We start from the raw sequence: 20479 nt of genomic DNA, 5'->3' as shown, positions 1-20479 counted from the left end.
TTTATACAAAGTCACAGACTTCCTGTGTGGTCTGTAGCCAAACTCAGCCTCAAAGTTGGGTTTCCCAAAGTCTAGCCCACTGCTCTGTCCACTACACTATCCTTCCTACTATCCCCTATAAGCCTCATGGTAGAAACAGGCTTTCCAGAAGGCTCTGAAAGAGGTCAGAGAATTAACTTTGTGGAAGAGTTAAGTTATATTTACTCAACTTTAGTAACTAAAATAACATTTTATTTTGTACACATAGTACTGCAGAGCCAGCACCAAAGTGTGAGAATGAACTGGATTCCATTCTGGCTAATGTTCTAATAAAATAATTAAGTTGCAATTGCATGGTCCAGTTCTGCTCTCATTTACAGCTATTCGGTAATACTATTGTCAATGACCTTGCAGAGGTACATATAACTCAGAACAGAAGTTGGCCTGCAGAATCTTTATTCCTTGTGATGACCCTGAGAAGGGGAGGGCCCAGTTTGACTGTCACAATTCAGATCTAGAATCTAGAAAAAGAACCCTTGTTACTTGTAAACTAGCAAAATATATGGCTCCCATGAAGACTTTATACGACCTGATCCAAAGCCCACTGAAATCAATGGGTGTCTTTCCACTGACATTAATGAGTTTTGGATCAGGCCCATAGAGAGGGGAGCACATTTTACATTAGTCTGGATGTAAAATATTGTATCTAGAACAGTTAAAACCACTTTCATGGAAATCTTTTTCTTAGGGTAACACATACTGCAAAATTTATTATGCAAACTGTAATGTAAATATCTCTAGTACATTAAAAACTGCAAGAACACATGCTCAAATAGATAGACTTGGCTTCAATAAATAGGTAGCTTTGGATGAGAGGCAAATAGCTATTTTTAGCCCACTCTGCCAAGAATTTTTCTATCTTTCCCCCCCTCAAAGCTGCAAAATGTTCTTGGTTACATCTGTATGTCTTTCTTTGTATTTCATAAAAAAAAAGTGAAGGGGTTTTTGTACTGAATTTGTTTACTGTACATACTGAGTGACTTGAGCCAAAATTACACACGTAGCTACTAATCAACATGGTACTAATCAAAATGTGCACTCACTTCTGAATACACAGTATCAGGAACACCTGGATGTACCCCCAGTGATAAGCGGATGGCCATGAATACTTTCATGGAAAGAAGAAAAGAGAATCAGGCAGCAAAACAGTTCATTTGAAATAAGGTTGCTGCTCTGTAGTATTTATATGTGTGCTGCATTCATACAAAGAACCATCCCTCCATAGGTTACAAATGGAATCAGTCTGTGTAGAGTCATCAGGTCAGAGTTTAAGGACAGAATGGGTCACCAGCACCACCAGACACCCACACACTAAACCCAACAACTGAAATTAGACCAAAGTAGCACAGCCCTCAGGAGACTGAGGGTACGTCTATACTTACCTCCGGGTTCGGCGGTAAGCAATCGATCTTCTGGTATCAATTTATCGCGTCTTGTCTAGACGCGATAAATCGATCCCGGAAGTGCTCGCCGTCGACACCGGTACTCCTGCTCCGCGAGAGGAGTACGCGGAGTCGACGGGGGAGCCTGCCTGCCGCGTGTGGACCCGCGGTAAGTACCTTGTAGTTCGAACTAAGATACTTCGACTTCAGCTACGTTATTCATGTAGCTGAAGTTGCGTATCTTAGTTCGAACTGGGGGGTTAGTGTGGACCAGCCATAAGCTATTTATGTGCCACAGAGAGAAAATAGGAGGGACAGACGTGCACAATGCTCGAGGCTCCGACAATGACAAAGAAATGAGTAAGATGTAGTCAGGTAATCATGGCAAGTGACCCTCACCCACACACTGCAGAAGGCTGCAACCCCCTCGCCCCACAAGTTCACTGCCAATCTGTTCCGGGGGGAAATTCCTTCCCAACCCCACATTTGGCGATCAGTTAGACCCTGAGCATGTGGGCAAGCACCAATCAGCCAAGCACCTGATAGAGAGAATGCTTGGTGCCACCTCAGAGCTAACTGCCAGATTAAGATCCCTAGAAGTCACAATAGATTTCACCAGAAGATACAGATGAAGAAAATATTTGAATGCTTCAAATAATGATCATAAAGTCCTCTGCATTGTAAAGAATGTTGCAATTAGCTGCCAGATGAACCTTTAAAGATGATACCTGAAGCCGGGATCTGACCAGCTATAGCAGATACTTCAGCAATATTTGTATCGAGCAAGGTTCTAGAAATTATCTGCCGTACTTCATTATAGTATGAAGTGTAGTTGTAGCTGTGTCGGTCGCAGGATATTAGAGAAACAAGGTGGGTGAAGAAATATCTTTTACTGGATCAAAGAGAGATGAGAGAGACAAGCTTTTGAGCCACACATGTCTGAGAAAGAAGATGGTCAAATAAAAGATATTACCTCACCCACAATGTCTCTCTAATACTTCAATATGACGATAATAAAGCAGTATCCAATATCTTTGGTTCTTTCAAGGAGTCTTTTAGGTAGATAGCTTCGGGGACAAATACAGGACACAAGAGCTTATACTGACTATGGCCAGGCCTGATACAGATCAAATCAAACCTTAATTTCTTCAGAGCAAGAAAGTGGTCAACTAACGTTAACTGTGGAGGTACACATGTAGTAAAAGGATTGAGAGGCAGGGTTAGAGTGATACACTCTATGGGGCCAATTCACACTCTGGCCAGAGGATGATTTGGTTCTGAACTGGTCTAAGATATTCTGAAGAGGAATCCACTAGAGAATTCCTTCGCAACCTCAAATGGTAAGGAAGCAGAGATGATGGTTAGAAAGTTTCAGCAATCTTTGAGGGGCAGGCAAGGTCATTTTGGGATGAGATCATTGAGACGGGGTACTCCCCGGCCAAGAGAATAAAGGAGGGTTTGATGCTGAGACAGTCTATCCTGGTGGAAACAGAGTTGATTCTTGAGCAACTTGTGTCTGTACCATACGGTCTCTACTTCGCCACCTCCAAGGGAGGGGAAGCTGCATCTTTGGAGTCCATAGGCTGATGGAACTGCTTTGAGCTTTTGGGTTAAAAAACAAAACACGCCCACGTTCCCCCCCTCCTCAAAAAAACAAAAAAACAAAAAAAACCAGGCTTGGGTTTTTCTTTGCACAACAAAGGAGGAGCTGAGTGGGAGAGCAGCCATAATGACTCTTTAACTGATACAACCTTGGCCCAAGATGGTGCATTTATCAACGTATATAGCCATATCCTGTGTTAATGCCTTTTAATGCTCCTAAGGTCTGCACATCCCATTATGTGGACACAAGTGCTATTGTAAAGACGATTTCATGAAGAAAAGCAAATGGATATTTTATCTTTCCAAATGACAAGATCTGAATGCCTGGTAATTTTGTTTTGCTTTTTGTTTCCTTGCATAGTTATGTTACTTAAGGTAAAATTACCCGGCCTCTTATCACATGTAAATTGTGGGCTCTTCCTGAGATCAGCCATGAAGGTAATATCTTAATGCCAAATTACTAATATATTTTCAGCCCAATGTCCGGACTGGCTGAATTGGACAAAACTTGTATTAGGCAACTTGTGTAGCATCACAGGCAGGGCTGGAAACTGTGAACCCAGCAGGACAAATATAGCTGTCTTGAAAATGTAATGTGTACTTCAAGCAAAGCAGATAACTCATTAACTCTTTGACATGCTGGCTATGGTTCGCAGAATCTCTCTCCTCTCACAAAAGCAATAATGCAACTGGAACTTTGTTATTGAAACAAGTCAGTTGTCCAAAGGCATTCAGTACCACACACTAAATCCTCCAGTGTACACCTTCAGTGAAAGCACTGCATTAGTAATGCTCTATTTGGAGCTGAGGAGGCATTTCTCCTTTAAAGGCCTGTTGCAAGAGTTTATAGCTTTAAAAATAAAAATGTTGCCACCTGAGATTAAATCTCCTCATTGTTGTTCATCCAAAAGGTGAATTTTTGTCTACATTTGGGAAAATTATATTTGGCCATTTTTGCGTTATTTGGGGATTAGGAAAAGATTTTATTATGCTTCACTCTGTTAGACAATTGCCATGGGCTAGATCCATGAAGGGACTTGGATGGGACAATACATTTTTCTGGGCACCTTTCCTCACAGTGGAATCTACAGCCCAAGTTTGGTGCCTAGGCTCCCTCTACGATGCATGTGGAAAGCTAAGCGTCTAAGGATTGGAGCCACAAAATCTAAATGCTGAGCAGGGAGTTGTTTAAGCTAGCCAGCAGGAAATAGTGAGGAGAGGGGTGTGGCCTAAAGCCATACCCCTCAAGGAGACTTAGGCTTTGTCTACACTACCACTTTTATCAGTAAAACTTTTGTCAGTCAGGAATGGGGAAAAACACCCTCTTGACTGACAAGTTTCACCGGCAAAATCATTGGTGTGGACAGCGCTATGTTGGCAGAAGAGGCTCAACCCAAACGTATGGAGGATGGCATGGGAAGCTGGCATTTCTACGTGGGACAGAGTTAAGGTGGTATGGTTACCTTAACTATAAATTTCCATATTTCCAGATTATAAGGCCAGAAGGGATCACTATGATCATCTAGTCTGCTTGGTTTTCTTGTAGATGCAACTTCACTCTGAATTTTCTGGGTTTCTAACTTCTGTTCACTGTTAAACTCTAATATTCTTGAAAGGTAACATACACATCACAACATTGATAATTCAGGCTGTAGGCTCACCCAGTAAGTTTTTTACATGGGATTTAGTTTGGGTTTAAATTCCTTCATTCCTTTGAATAGAATTTGTACCCCGGGGTATCAGAGTGTCATATCAGACTGACAGACAGGGAAACTAGTTAAAATAAAACCACCACCAAACTGAACCTTTACCCAAAACTAACAGTGGAAACCAAATTTTTCCAGAGTTCAAGTTTAACTGTTCTTCCCCTGCTTTTTTATTTAACATTTTTGTACAACGTTACCCTTTCTGGTTCTGGCTAGAACCAAAAATGTACAAAGGAAATAAGCAAGCAAGCATTATTTAAGGAAGTATAAGCTTAAATAGCTTTGGCTGAGCTTTAGGATGTTAATCACAGCAAAACAACCTCTGTAGGTTAGTCTGTCATTAGTTAAAATTCAGTAACACAGCCCAATATGCAAAAGTCTTTTTGATGGACAGCATAAAGCTAATTGGAAGTTCTTATCCCATCTCTGTAACTGGATTTAAATCTCGGGGTTGTAATTATTGTGTTGAAAGTTACATTACCATATGTATTTCAGACTGAAAATCGTCTGTATTCAATATGTTTCAGATAGTATTATCTCCAGGAATAAGAAACCAACAATATACAAGGAGCATATCACAGAAAACCACCGCTGCTTGTTGTGTTCATAATTTTATATCTTACTATACAAGTATCATTCAGTGTGTGAAACAAAAGATGTGCAATGTTAATACTGGTGTTCTGCAATTATCACTTAGTTTTCCTTTGGTTGTTACAGCAAGTCCTGCTTAGGCAAAGAGTCTAAGGCTGTATTAGCCTTCCTAAGAAAGAGAGGAAATATACCAGCACAGGAACTATACTAATTAACAAACACTGTACACTATTCTGTGCTCTAATTGTTCAGAAAAAAAGTAATTACCTACATTTTCCCTCAAGTACTTAGTGGCTGAGCACTGGAAAAAGATAGCATTTAAAAGAATTGTATTAATAAGGTTCCACAAACAACATTACTGATACTAATTGCATGTGTAATAGTCTCATAGACCTGGAGGCTGTTAACTAACATTAGCTCCTAGGAACTTCTACTCTCCCAATGGTTCAGCCTTCTTCTTAACTTTGCTACTATTGTCAGGAGGGTTGCTGTGACAGCAGGGTGTGGCTCAATAATGGAATTATTATGCTATTTAGTTTTAAAAGACTTTTTGAGGAGAGGAATAGCAATTGTATGTCCCGAGGAAAAAATGTATTCAGTTGGGACCTGAAAGAAGAGGATGGAGGCAATGCAGATTGGGATGGGAATTGCAGCCATTGATGACTAATGCCTGAACTGATCTTGGAGAATTTATTTTACTTTTCTCTTTAGTTTTTATTTTATTTACATTATTTGAGAGCTTTACCTGAGGAATGGAAGGAGAGGATGGAACTAGAGCAAGGAGTGGAGAAAACTTAAGTTGTGGAAAGTTAAGGATGGACATAAAAAAGAGAATGGAGGAAGACTGATGCCATTAAGGCAGGAAGGCTCTGCCTCAGACAGGTGACTTGGGTCTATGTAATTCACACAGGAGCCATATGAACACCATACCAAACCTGTCATGGAACTGAAAACTGTCCTTGTGCCAAACGGCCAAAGCTCTCATTTGCTCCAACTTCCTTCTGCATGTTTAAAACTCAGGGGTAACTTGTCCCTATGGTTTAAGGGGAATTCAAAATAATGGGAGCTGTGTTAACTATGCCCAAAACATATAAAGTCTGACGTTGGTATATTCAGACCTCACAGGGAAAATGGATCTAGTATTGGTTGGCTTTATTTACTGAGTGCAAAAGTACATACATTCAGTGATGTATGTAACCAGGCTTCCACAGCAGCTATTAGTCTAATTAACAATAACCATCTTATGTGAATTACTGAAAAAAAAAATCAGAACCTCAGCAGAGGATTTTTCTCAAATGGGATGGGTGCCTCAGAGGACTGTTTTTTTACTTCCAGTATCTTTCACTGAATTTCATAAATACCTTAATTCACGAACAACTATGTCAAATTTAATGCAACATCAATCATAACTCTACCCGCTTCTGTGAAGTGCAGCACATGTGGTGTTAAATACTTCTTTATACACTGCATGTGCAATGTGGCCAAGAAATAGTTGTTCTGCATTCATAACTTTGAATGAACTGCATAATGTCCATGTAAAATCTGCATTTATTTTATTTACTGTGATAAAGAAGAAGAAGGCGCTAGTGTATTTGACAGTCAGATCACATTATTCCACAATCAGATAAGCCGTCCAGTGATGGCACATTCTCTTCAATTTAAACAAGACATAAAACTGTGACTCATTTGGTTACGTTTCTCCAGGAGAGACCAGATTTAGTGTTCTGAACACAGGACTGGGAGCCAGGATCTCCTGAATCCTAACCCTGGCTGTGACACATGGAGTTATGGGCCAGTCATTTAACTTTCCTTCCTCAGTTTTGTTATGTATAAAATGGGGATAATACTGATCTACCTCACAGGGGGTAGTGTTAGGACTAGTTAGTGTTTGTAAAGTGCTCTGAAGATTAAAAACACCACACTATGTAAGTGATAAGTATTACTATCTTCCTCAGTTTGGTTTAGCAGAACAGTGCCTCTGTACTAACAAATAACAGAGAGAGTCTCTGTCCCCAGGAACTTGCATTATATGATTATAGCATGAAAGTTGTTACCACTGCCATGTGAGATCCAAATTCTGCACAATTGTTACCAAAACTGAAGAGCATTCAGGAATCAATACAGTAAAATGAAAGGAATTGTTACAAAAGAGGACCAAATTCAAACTTGTAAGGGTTTGTAACACATCACTGAAATCTATCTAGTAACTTGGCCACATTGATCATAAATTACAGTGAACACCGTGCAGGGTAATACAAAATATTTCACTTGCAGAAGGGAACTGAATTGGGGTTAATGATGCATTTACCTTTGCTACTAGTTCATTAAAGTCTATTGCAGTCAAGAGTTGTGCGTACACCAGGGCTAAATTTGGCCCCAAATTACGCATTTCACGTGGTTTTCAGTGAAACTTTAAGGTTTCCACAGTAACACAGATAATCTTAATATACTTATCGTTGGTATATTTTTGTGCACTGAAAACGTTTTAGACTCATTCTGAACCATACGGTGTATACTTACAACTTTTAAACTACAGCTGGGAACCTCAGTGCAAATAGCTTTAAGAGATGAAACAAAGTTAAATGTAAGGGGATCTGTGTCTTTTGAGAAACTTATGAGGAGCCGGACTTTAATACTTCGTAACACTAGTGCTTCTCTTATCTTCCCATCCAAATATGGCCAGTACCTGTGGAGAAAGCACACAATACATTCAGGGAAAAAGCAATCAAATTGGATTTTTACCAAGGCAGACCTAGCCCCACTAGGGAAAACTAAACAAAACGTGAACAGCATTTGTCCGCAGTCTAGGGAATCAAACTGACATGGCAGGAAGAGCTGTGCTAGACCCTTACCACTGTGTCACCTTGCTTCACACAAAACCAACCAATCCTGGGGGCAGTGAGACCCTATTGGCCTGTGTGAGTGAATATGCCCGAGCTCTCCCCGGGTGGGTGGTTGCAGAGCTGCCCCTGTGGATGCAAAGACTCATGCAAAATGAACTTCTAGTCCTCCCACACCCAGCGGAGTGATGCACATGTCATCAACAGTGTTAAAGCAGACTGGAACAGGAAGTAAAGCTCTCGCAATTCCAAAGTAGAGAGGGAGCTATCAGAAAGCACTGCTTAACCAAGCCAGAGAGAGAGCGAGAACTTTTCTCAGTTTTAAGCAAAAGGAGCTATCAACGTCTTACTTTTTAAAGCCCTGATTGTCAGCCTCTCCCCCATTCTGGGGCCTCAGGCCTAGGACTATAATAACCTCAAGAAGTTCCTGGTGGGGGGTGGGGGAAGAAGAGGAAGAGAGATACCCCAGAGCAGAGTCCCTATATTCTTTGGGTGGGACGGGAGTTTGCTCACATGAGGACTCTGTCTCTCCCCAACCGTCACTGTCCAATTGCTGGGGAGTCGGTGAATTCTTACCCAAATATGACAGCTGTCTCTGTGGCACTATTCCTACTGTCCTTGGCCCAGAGCACTCAACATGGGTCTAGAGATCCCACTCCTGGAGAAGGAGCAGGCCAGGAGCAAGAGAGTCAGGCAAGAAACCCAAGGGAGATGTGCAGCTCCCTTCTACCATCAATCTAAGGAGATTGCCAAAGAAACTCCTTTAATGGGAGGCTGGGAGGATAATGCCGGTGGGGAAGCTATGGCAGTGCACCAAGTTTAAAGCCAAGCTGCCAGTAAAACTGCAAGGGACCTCTCTGTGTAGATCAGGGGTCGGCAACGTTTGGCACGCGGCTCGCCAGGGTAAGCACCCTAGCGGGCCGGGCCAGTTTATTTACCTGCTGACGCGGCAGGTTCGGCCGATCGCGGCCCCCACTGGCAGCGGTTCGCCGTCCCGGGCCAATGGGGGCATCAGGAAGCCGCGGCCAGCACATCCCTCGGCCCGCGCCGCTTCCCGCCGCCCCCATTGGACCAGGACGGCGAACCGTGGCGAGTGGGGGCCGCGATCGGCTGAACCTGCCGCATCAGCAGGTAAATAAACTGGCCCAGCCCGCTTGGGTGCTTACCCTGGCAAGCTGCGTGCCGAACATTGCCAACCCCTGGTGTAGATGGTCTTGTGTCTCGAGTGGATCTTCCCCTCAAATCCACATGGATCTCTGGATTAATCAGGCTAGGGGGACAGATCAGCTGGTTCCTCTATAGAGCGGGGAAAATCCTTGCCTCCGCCCTAACAGAGCAACACTATAATTAAAGTTATAAAAGATCTATTCCATTTTAAACCACTAGTATAGTTTTAGACAGTAACTTTCTCCAAAAATGTTCTTGTGGGTCTCAAATTTCTCACGTCTGGTTTTGGAAGGGTTACACATAACCCTTTTTTCCCCCAATTATACAAGGGTGAAAAAAGGCATAAATATAGATTTTCAAAAGAGCCAGCAGCCAACAGCTATCATTAAGGCACCTGAATTAAGTGGCCAGATTTCCAAAAGGCTCAGCTCCCAGCACCTGCCTTTGAGAGTAATGAGAGCTACTGGATACTTGGCAGTTCTCAGTTTAACCACTTATTCAGCTCCAACTGGAGGGAGGGGAGCTGAATAATTTTATTAAGATTTGGCTCCAGTTGTAGGTCCTGAGCACTTTTGAAAATCTAGGCCATAAATACACTGTGCATAAACCTTTTTGACTTTTTTTGCTATGAGCTAGCTATAATGTAAAATGGCTGGAAGTGCAATCTGTGCTGAGTTTGAAAAGATCTGTTTTTTAACATAAAATTATGATAGCTTCCATACTGTGTATTAGATCCTTCAATATGTTCTCTCTCTCTTTCACACACACAGACACTATCTGGTATTCAGAGAGTGCCAATAGCCATTGTATCTAGGTGCTGAATACAGTAACATAAGAAACAAAAGTGAGCTCTACTGTTGTTTTCCTGGGTCTCAGTCACTTGTAGATGGTCAGACTAGACACATTCTGATCTCCTTCCAATAGGGGGATCCACAGCTTAGAACCCAGAACTTAGAAATTCCGTCTTAGGTCCCAATTGTGCTCCCAGTTAAGTCAATGGTAGAACTCTCATTGATTTCAATGAGAGCAGAATTGGGCCCTAAGAAATTGATCCATAACAAGTAACTAAATGCCTGCTGATTTATTTTCACCAGCAAGAGCTTTCTCTCATTGCAGCAATGTGCTAATATAATACATTGTGGACACTCACTAACCTTTTAGCATTTGTGTCAAAGACAATAGGGAGGTAATCCATGACAGCTATATAAACAAACTGTTTGGCGTCATCTATAACATTGTAGATAGCTTCAATATCCAAGACTCGGGCTTTTGGACAAAAGAGTTTGGGAGAATTCTGTGAAGACAAAAAGTCAAATGTTACACTTAAATTAAAAAAAGAGGTGTTTCTTTGTCATCTTGAGGTGAGATTTGCAAATAAAATTACAAAACTTAGTGGAGAATATTAACCACTGGTATGTTAAACTATACAGCTGTAATTTCAAAGGTATGAACAGGAAACTTGGAACAGGAAACTTGGAAATGGCAGAGATGCTTAATGACTTCTTTGTTTCGGTCTTCACCGAGAAGTCTGAAGGAATGCCTAACATAGTGAATGCTAATGGGCAGGGGGTAGGTTTAGCAGATAAAATAAAAAAAGAACAAGTTAAAAATCACTTAGAAAAGTTAGATGCCTGCAAGTCACCAGGGCCTGATGAAATGCATCCTAGAATATTCAAGGAGCTAATAGAGGAGGTATCTGAGCCTCTAGCTATTATCTTTGGAAAATCATGGTGCCCATCTATAAAAAGGGAAATAAAAACAACCCAGGAAACTACAGACCAGTTAGTTTAACTTCTGTGCCAGGGAAGATAATGGAGCAAGTAATTAAGGAAATCATCTGCAAACACTTGGAAGGTGGTAAAGTGATAGGGAATAGCCAGCATGAATTTGTAAAGAACAAATCGTGTCAAACCAATCTGATAGCTTTCTTTGATAGGATAACGAGTCTTGTGGATAAGGGAGAAGCTGTGGATGTGGTATACCTAGACTTTAGTAAGGCATTTGATACGGTCTCGCATGATATTCTTATCGATAAACTAGGCAAATACAATTTAGATGGGGCTACTATAAGGTGGGTGCATAACTGACTGGATAACCGTACTCAGAGAGTTGTTATTAATGGTTCCCAATCCTGCTGGAAAGGCATAACAAGTGGGGTTCCGCAGGGGTCTGTTTTGGGACCGGCTCTGTTCAATATCTTCATTAACGACTTAGATATTGGCATAGAAAGTATGCTTATTAACTTTGCGGATGATACCAAACTGGGAGGGATTGCAACTGCTTTGGAGGACAGGGTCATAATTCAAAATGATCTGGACAAATTGGAGAAATGGTCTGAGTTAAACAGGATGAAGTTTAACAAAGACAAATGCAAAGTGCTCCACTTAGGAAGAAAAAATCAGTTTCACACATACAGAATGAGAAGAGACTGTCTAGGAAGGAGTACGGCAGAAAGGGATCTAGGGGTTATAGTGGACCACAAGCTAAATATGAGTCAACAGTGTGATGCTGTTGCAAAAAAAGCAAACATGATTCTGGGATGTATTAACAGTTGTGTTGTGAGCAAGACACGAGAAGTCATTCTTCCGCTCTACTCTGCTCTGGTTAGGCCTCAGCTGGAGTATTGTGTCCAGTTCTGGGCACCGCATTTCAAGAAAGATGTGGAGAAACTGGAGAGGGTCCAGAGAAGAGCAACAAGAATGATCAAAGGTCTTGAGAACATGACCTATGAAGGAAGGCAGAAAGAATTGGGTTTGTTTAGTTCGGAAAAGAGAAGACTGAGAGGGGACATGATAGCAGTTTTCAGGTATCTAAAAGGCTGTCATAAGGAGGAGGGAGAAAACTTGTTCACCTTAGCCTCTAAGGACAGAACAAGAAGCAATGGGCTTAAACTGCAGCAAGGGAGGTCTAGGTTGGACATTAGGAAAAAGTTCCTAACTGTCAGGGTGGTTAAACACTGGAATAAATTGCCTAGGGAGGTTGTGGAATCTCCATCTTTGGAGATATTTAAGAGTAGGTTAGATAAATGTCTATCAGGGATGGTCTAGACAGTATTTGGTCCTGCCATGCGGGCAGGGGACTGGACTCGATGACCTCTCGAGGTCCCTTCCAGTCCTAGAATCTATGAATCTATGAAGGGGGAATCAGATATCTAATTGCTGTTTGAGCATTACGCAGAATTATAGTTGTATAGGAAGATTTCCAAAGGGGTCAATCGTAAAAATAGCCATTGCTATCAAAGTAGCTCTACTTGAGAGGAAGGTGTTACATGATACATCACAGGATTTTGCTTTAAAGATTCACAGTACTGGTTACATTACAAAGTAGTAGATGTATCCAGGCCACAACACTAACAGGGCACATCATTCATAAATATTATGAATTAGTGTTTATGACCTTAAGCTATTTACTGTTTTATGCAAGGTAACATATTGCTAAGAAAATCACAGTCTGTGAAAGGTACTGCTTCTCTGTAAGGGTCTGACCTTTAAAACCTCCCTCATTTATGTTGTCTACAAATCACTCTCATCAGGCATTGGTTAGACAAGTGGTGAACATGCTAAACTCTTTATTTTGTTACCTCATCTTCCTACCTTCCCCCACTCTCTTTGTCTGCTTTGTCCACATGTTGCATCCTGACAACTAATCTACTGTGGTCTCTTTGGTATAGAGGCTTTCTTCTTTATTTGTCAGTACAGTAACTAGCACAATGGGGCCCTGATCCTTGATTGGTGTTCCTAAATATTATTTTAATAATAAAAAATACATAATAGAGTAATTAAGATCACTGGCAGTTCAGAGTATCCATGCTCTCCCAGGATTGAGCCCTGAATTCTCAGAAAAAGCAACTGCATTTTCTTTTGTCTCTCTCAGCCACTCAGGAAGACTGTACTGTTGCTAAGCAACTGTACCATGAGGATTCCTGAATGGAGAATCATTGATTTACTGTGATGTTCAGATCTTACACAGCAAGAAAGACTGGAAGAGAAGAATTTTTAAGACAATGAATTTAGATTCAGGAAGCAAGGTAAAAAATAAAAAATATAACGTAGGTGATTTATTTTTATTATCTGAATCTGTTTTCTCAGCATATTGTATACACAATTTGATTTACTCCAAAGATAACAGACTATTCTCTCTCTAGAAATGCTCAGGGGTACAAGTTAACAGCAAAAAGACAAACTAGCTACAGAATCCAGAGCTGCTGCAGTCTCTCTTGGAAGCAGTTTGATAACGATTGTTGATCCAGAGGCATTTTGAATACAGGGTAAATTGGCAGAGTAAAGTTAATAGACTTGTCTACCATGTTTATTTTCTACAGGAGAGGATATAGAAGGGAAAGGGACTTGTTGGCCTTCCTATATTCCCATCATTAGCACAGTTGCGGAAAAAACATTATAAAACTATCACTAACATTCATGTCTATGCACAGATATGAAATGCAAATTGTCCATTACGACATTGTTAACATAATTACAGGAGAGACATATAAATACATTTCTGACCAACTGTGGTCATTAAAGATCCCAGGGCATTTTTTTCAGGATTAGGATTGCTGCCCTGGCCAAATTCCAGCTTGGATAACTAGATACTAATAGCAAACGTCTCTGTGCCCTTTCAACTGGCTATAGAATTCTTCTGCAGTTCCTTTCTTAGACACTTAGACAATGCTGCCCGGTGTGAGAAATGATATATTGAAAATCCTGTTTTCAAGAAGGGAAGAATCTGGTTTTGGAAACTGCATCTTTCTTTCCTTCTCATTCCCACTTCCTGGACAACCTTGTGGTATAGGAAAAAAAGCAAACGAGGAAAAGAAAATTTATCAGGAGAAACTGCAGCACAGTGGATGGGGGAGCAAAGGAAGATGAGGTGGGTGTAGAACTACCCTTCCATGGTTCAAGTCAGAACTAGATGGTAAGTATCAATCAATATCAATTATGGGGCCACACTGAGTAAATTGAAGCACAATATCCACTGTAGGTCTACTCTAGCTCCCATTTTCTTCAGTGTATATGAGGCTTCTTGCAGAGGTCATTTAAAAACTGAGGACAGTTAGCTGGTGATATATAATTGCCCTGTAGGCCCTACACATTCTTTCTCCACGCAGGAGGAATGCTGGTATGATACAGCGGCTGGGCGCGTTGGAGCGGATTTGCTCCTGGGAGAGGGGAGAGTCACTGGTGGGTTAAGGATTGCAGCATGAGTATGTGCTCTCTTCTTTCATGCATGTGTTTATCAAAAGGACTTGTTTGGAAATGGTTGGTGTCACTTTCACTCACGACCATGCTAAATGTGGTATGAAAGGTATCTTTCCCCCCACACTCCATTTGCTCAGGCTGTGTCATTCTTCACCCTATGATAACCTCATAATAGCAACACATTCTCTGTGACTACAGCTCATTACTGTATTCTCCTCCAAGAAAGGATTTCACCAGGACTCATCATTTGTTCAGAATGGGGCAGCAGGTTTGCAAATTGGTTTGAACAACTAAAATCATATTACACCCACTCTGCCTTCTGCTTATAAAGTCTCAGACGAACTAAAGGATGGTGGTGATTTTTTAAAGTCCTTACTGGGGTAGCCCCTGGCTCTGTTTGAGATCTTCCTTGAGCATCTTCTCAATAGGTATATGCGGTCACATACCATTCAGGGATTCAACCATTGCACATTAGGTGGACAGGGAATCATGCCTTTGCTGTGGGGAGTCCAAGAGCTCATTCTATTCTTCCATCTCTCCCCATTAAAAAACAGCTTTTTAGTATGCTGGGCCTTTTTACTTTCTCCTATCCCTTCCCACCCCCCTCCTCCTATTGGTACTGGGCATTCTCAACCAGTTTTAGTTGTTTCAATGTTGGATATGCTCAAATGATCTATAAATAAAGGTTTCTGTTGTTATATAGCACTCTGGATGCATTCATGGGGATGGGGAGGAAGTGCTATGTTAATAAGATGATTATGATAATTAATCAACCAAAAGTCACATAGCAAAAAAATAGATACTGGGCTCTAATTTTAGTAAAAATGTAACAGGATTTGGACTAGCTATAATTAAAATATTAGATACAAAATTAATCCATTTAGCTACAAATTCTTTGCTAAGCTGAAACGTACAGGTAATAAGTTAGCCACATGAGGGCTCTCCTGTTGTTCCTTGACTATAAGAAAATATATTGAGAATTACAGTACAAGGAAAGAGTAACAATACAAAAGTTAATTTTCAAAGCTCTACATTCATGACAGTGCTCTACATATAGTTAAAATGTCATGAAAATCAGAGTGAATTTACTATTCTTTGCGTCCATGTAATGTGAAAAGTGGAGAAAAAACTATGAATTTCTCCACATTTGGTTACAAATTTTCCCCACAAACAATACACCTATTGAAATGGTTATTTTCTCCCCTGATGAGAAAGTGATCCAGTCTGTCAGCAACCATAGATTTCCCTTGTACTTCTGTCTTGTATAGTTGGTAACTATGGTACTTTCTTTGTAGCTCAGTTTCAGTCACTGCCATGACTCTCAATTTCAACAGCTTATCTTGGTGAATGAAAAGTACTGGTGCGTATATTCTTAAGTTAGGCCACATTTCAGAGAAGCACTTGAGCATGTGCTTAAGTTCCATTATTTCTCAAGGACTTAAGTGCTTTCCTGAATAGGAATGCTTCCAGGGTGTTAAAAACCTAAAAATGGAAAGGTTATACCTAGAGAACATTGGGTACACAAGAGTGCTGAAGCACATGTAGCGACGACTCTTTCAGCAGTGAGCTGCTGTCAGGGAGTAAGCAGCATCATGGTAGCTATTCACATGTTCTGTCAACATGTGTTCTGTCTTTTTGTGTGTGTGAAGAGACATGTGATAGTTGACATTTATGGTATTAAACACCAGACTAACCCAATGTTTCTATTCAGTTATGCAGTAAAGACAATGTTGTAATAGGAGGTTCAACTGAAGCCAAATTTCTCGGTCCCAATAAAACTCAAATGTTAAATAATATTCTCCCCCACCCTCACTTAAACAGGCAAAGAACATTCTCTTAAGAACTCACCGACACAAAGACTTCTGATTTTGTTTCATTCAGCTGCAGCGTCAGTTTATTTTGAGTATCATACACCCCATACAATCTCTTAGACCAACTTGGAGGCACTTTATTCTTGTATTTTAATGAGCTATACAAGGCAAATATCCTTTGTAAATCTAGGACGAGGCAGCTGCAGTTGTACACAATGACACCAAGTTCTTTCATCTGTGAAATTAAAGTTCATACCATTAACAGGGTATTGGCTGACACATGTATCTTTAGAAATATACAGTAGGCACATAAAATACATTTTTCATAAGTATATCCTGTATCTGTAGAGAAATATACACCAGACAAGAACAGTGGAGAACATTACCAACAATGGTATGTTAAAGGCTAATACATAAACTACATGGCTAATACTAAAATCTTGATTCAGACAAAAATATGACAGTGTGCAAAAGTTCAATGTATTTTTTTCTCAATTGTGCACCATAATAAAATATAATGCACCACCGAAGAAACTTCTGATGAATGACATCTACTTGTTACAGAAATGCCCTCCACTTATTTATAAAGGCTATTTCTTCCTTAGGTGTTGCTTTAGATCTGCTCCTCTTACAGTTTGTTTGTTTTTGCTTGTTTACAAATAATAGCATTCATGATCTTCATTCCATTTCTGTGGGCTGAGAGGAACAACAAAACCTAACACCCTGATAGAAAACTACAAGAATAAACCTGATGAATGAAAATGTACATTTCCCAGCTCCTATTCTGGAAAAATCACATACAGGGGGAGCATCAGGCCTCAACATGTCGTACTCCAAAAATAAGTTATTAGTCAGCTTCAGCGTATGAACATTACTTAATCAAACTGTATAAACAACAAGACTCGGACAGCTTTTAACTTAATTCAGAAAGTGGAAAATTTCATAATTCTGTGAACACGCACAAATGTGGCACTTGCATTTTAGAATGTAGACTGTACTATAACAGTTCATTTTGTGGGTCAACAAACAACAACTTGGTCTCAGTATGCAGAAAGAAATTATTCTAAATTGCAGCACATATTCTAGTCAAATAATCTTTGGCATAATAACTATACCCTGATCCTCTGTGTCTACTTGCCTGTATGTTTGAGATTTCTCCTGCCTTCTGTTTTATCTCAATGTTTTTTTACAATCTGAAATTATATTAGCTGTACATAATTATTTTCTAACCCCATTTTTGTGCTGCCAGTGCTGCTTTCTTTTTAATCTCCATTGCAATGGACTCACTTACAGTATGTTATACTGTACATCAGGACTGTGTAACTTAACCAGCTTTTCATGACTACTTCTCGATTCTCTCTCAGTTATATGGTTACAATTTTCCTTTGTCTGTATTCGTGGTATTTGCTCTCTCTGTCCTTTATTTTACCAATACTCTCTTTACTATTCCACTCTGCACCCTCTTCCCATTAATGGCAAGGACATAATTATGTCCTAAGAATACACCTCACTTTGCCAGGCTTGCAGCCATTGTAATGATTTCTCTGGCAGGGAACTAGAAGAGAGAAATTCTGTTCCTTTCCATCTACCAACTCAGGGACTACCCCCACTGCGTGGTCCGACAGAATGAACATGATGCCGGGTGACAGTGACCAATTTTCTATAAATAGTTTTTGTAGCTCCCCTTATGTTCTGTAAGATGGAAAAACAGGAAACCATCCAAGTCGTTGAGGGTGTGTCTACATTGCAAGTAAAGATGTGACTGTAGCAGTGGTAGCACAGGTAACAATAACAATGTAGATGTGGCAGCATAGACCTCAGAAGGGGCTAGAAACCAGAACACATTCGCAGGCACCCCAGAAGGGTTGCTAGCCCATGGTGAAGCCCATGCTGCCATGTCTATCCTGCTATTGTTACCTATGCTAGCTAGATTAAAGCTAGCAGGGAAATGGCTACCTGCACTACTATCAGCTTCACTTGCACTGTAGACATACCCTTGGTGACAAAAGAAAAGCTGCTCTGTGATAGGGGATCTGCTAATCACTCAATCATGCCAGTGATAACCAATCAATTTCCAGATTGGAGCTGAACCATTTCAAGAGTGCATGCTTATCACCTACATTTATTGTATTTTTTTTAACATTATTTAAAACTTGATTAGATTTTAGAAGACAATTATGAGCAATCCCTGTTTGTATGCAATCAAGCAGCCAGCCTTCTCCTTTCTTCATCTTTAGTCAATTCTGCAATCAAAGAATCCTTTCCTGTGACAGAAACATCTTCCTCTACATTGAATCTATTTTTACAACTACGTGCAGAATACTCTGTGGTGAGGAGAGGCTGCTCTTTTCCCAGTTAATTACAAAGCCCATGATCCTGCAGGCATTTCAGGGCATGGGCAGTAAGGATATCTGCCAATGACAGATTTTGCATGAAGGAGTATGTTGCCCAATTAATGGGAAAATACTTCCTTGTTATAATGTGAGGGCTGCTATTGTTATAGACACGACTTTTAAAAAATAGTTTAAGAGAAGTAGAAAGAGAGGGATTTATATTGAAAGAATAATTATTTGAGGATTACCCTGTGACTTGCTCTGACTGGAACATGCAGCCAAGCATCATCTTAAGAGATCTACTGCCCTGGTAAAATCCTCCAGGGTGACAGCTGATTGGGTGAAGCAACATTCCTCAGACTGAGTTTTGGAAGATACTTATATCCTAAGGAAAACCCCACTAAAGAACAGACTAGAGAGAACTCACAGCATGAAGAAACAAAAAGTAGAACTCACAGCATGAAGGAAGTAAATCTTCTGAAGTGAAAACAAGAGTGACCAGTGGTGGGTGTAGCAGGAATCTCTAGGATCCTTCTTGAGTAATCATTTTAATAAAACGTGTTCAAACTCCTGTTTGCTCAAAGAAATGAATGTCCTAGTCCTGAAAGCGATGGACATCTTGCAAGGTGCTCATTACCATTAGCTCCAAGTGTACGGGGAGCTGAACACACTGGGCATCTTCCGGGATAACACCCACAGCATTCATTTATTGCACTGAAGAAAACCTTTTAGCAAATTCATATGACTTTTTAGACCCTGGCCTTTTAGAAACATTGCTGTGCATAACTTCCACTATGTTTGAAACTAGATCCCATTGCAAATGGATGACTGAAGCAGAAGCAGAACAACACCACAGCAGGTTAATACAAAAACCAAATGCATGCTAGATAGAGTGTAATACAAGCCATTACATCATGATAAATCAATTACTATGGTCTATAATGACCTAAGCTCCTTGGCAGCTTGTAAATAAGAAATCATATAATAATAAAAATATTTAAATGCCACTCTAGAACTAAATGGAATTAATCCAGTTTGAAAACACTTGCACATGGATGACACAGTTCATTGTAGTGCACTGACTCCATATTGATTGCATACTCTGAAGTCCTCTTTCAAATTGAAATAACTCTGCTGTGAAGTGAGTTAGTCCAGGCTATTGTTCGTGTGCACACAATGCTGTTGCAAACTACTTTGGGAATCCTCCAACTGCTACCCCCACACTGCTCTGTGGGCGACCATCACTGACCTGTCTGTTTACCTGTGTGCCCTCCCCTGCTCTGGGGTCAAATTGACTGGATGCCCCCTCCCCAGTTTATAAACTGGCTCTCAGACAGATTTTCTCCATTTGCTCCTGGATTCCAGTTTATCACAATAGCTGCGATAAGACTCCAGAAACCCTACAACATGCCTCAAGCAGCTGCTTGGAGGCACACTGAGATCTCATCACTATCTAGGGAGAAGCATTGGTGCAGGAAGCTCTTGCAGCCAGCCACTGGAATAAAGACTTTTTTGTGGACATTAATAGACAGATGTCCACGAAAGGCCACAACCAGGATGCTAAACGGTGCTGGATAAAGAGCAAACAGCTCAGGAGCACCTACATTAAAATGAGGGATAACAGGAAAAAGTCCAGCAGGGGACATGTAACCTGTCCATTTTTTGAGGCGCTCAACAGGATTTTACCAAACCACACGACCCAGGCACCTTGTGAAGCCTGGTGGCTGCTTTCTGCCTGGCTCTCCCAAGGATGAGCAGCAAGACTCATCGGAGGATGAGCACCAAGAGGGAAGTTAAGAGATCTTCCCAG

The 20479-nt window shown here is 40.7% G+C and overlaps 1 protein-coding gene across 2 annotated transcripts in view; it reads right to left on the bottom strand.

Moving 5' to 3' along the window:
- Window positions 1–20479, bottom strand: part of PLD5 (phospholipase D family member 5) — a 259269-nt gene that overhangs the window by 7155 nt on the left and 231635 nt on the right. For both annotated transcript variants that reach the window (XM_024210268.2, XM_024210269.2), the window contains 3 exons: window positions 16374–16571; window positions 10482–10621; window positions 7841–8006 (listed from right to left, as the gene is read on the bottom strand). In XM_024210268.2, the coding sequence (XP_024066036.1) occupies window positions 7841–8006; window positions 10482–10621; window positions 16374–16571 (504 nt within the window). The remainder of the gene's footprint in view (window positions 1–7840; window positions 8007–10481; window positions 10622–16373; window positions 16572–20479) is intronic.

The sequence above is a fragment of the Terrapene carolina genome, unplaced genomic scaffold, assembly GCF_002925995.2.
Source record: "Terrapene carolina triunguis isolate 2854851 unplaced genomic scaffold, T_m_triunguis-2.0 Scaffold85, whole genome shotgun sequence".
Taxonomy (NCBI): domain Eukaryota; kingdom Metazoa; phylum Chordata; order Testudines; family Emydidae; genus Terrapene; species Terrapene triunguis.
This window is presented reverse-complemented; position numbering and strand designations above follow the sequence as displayed.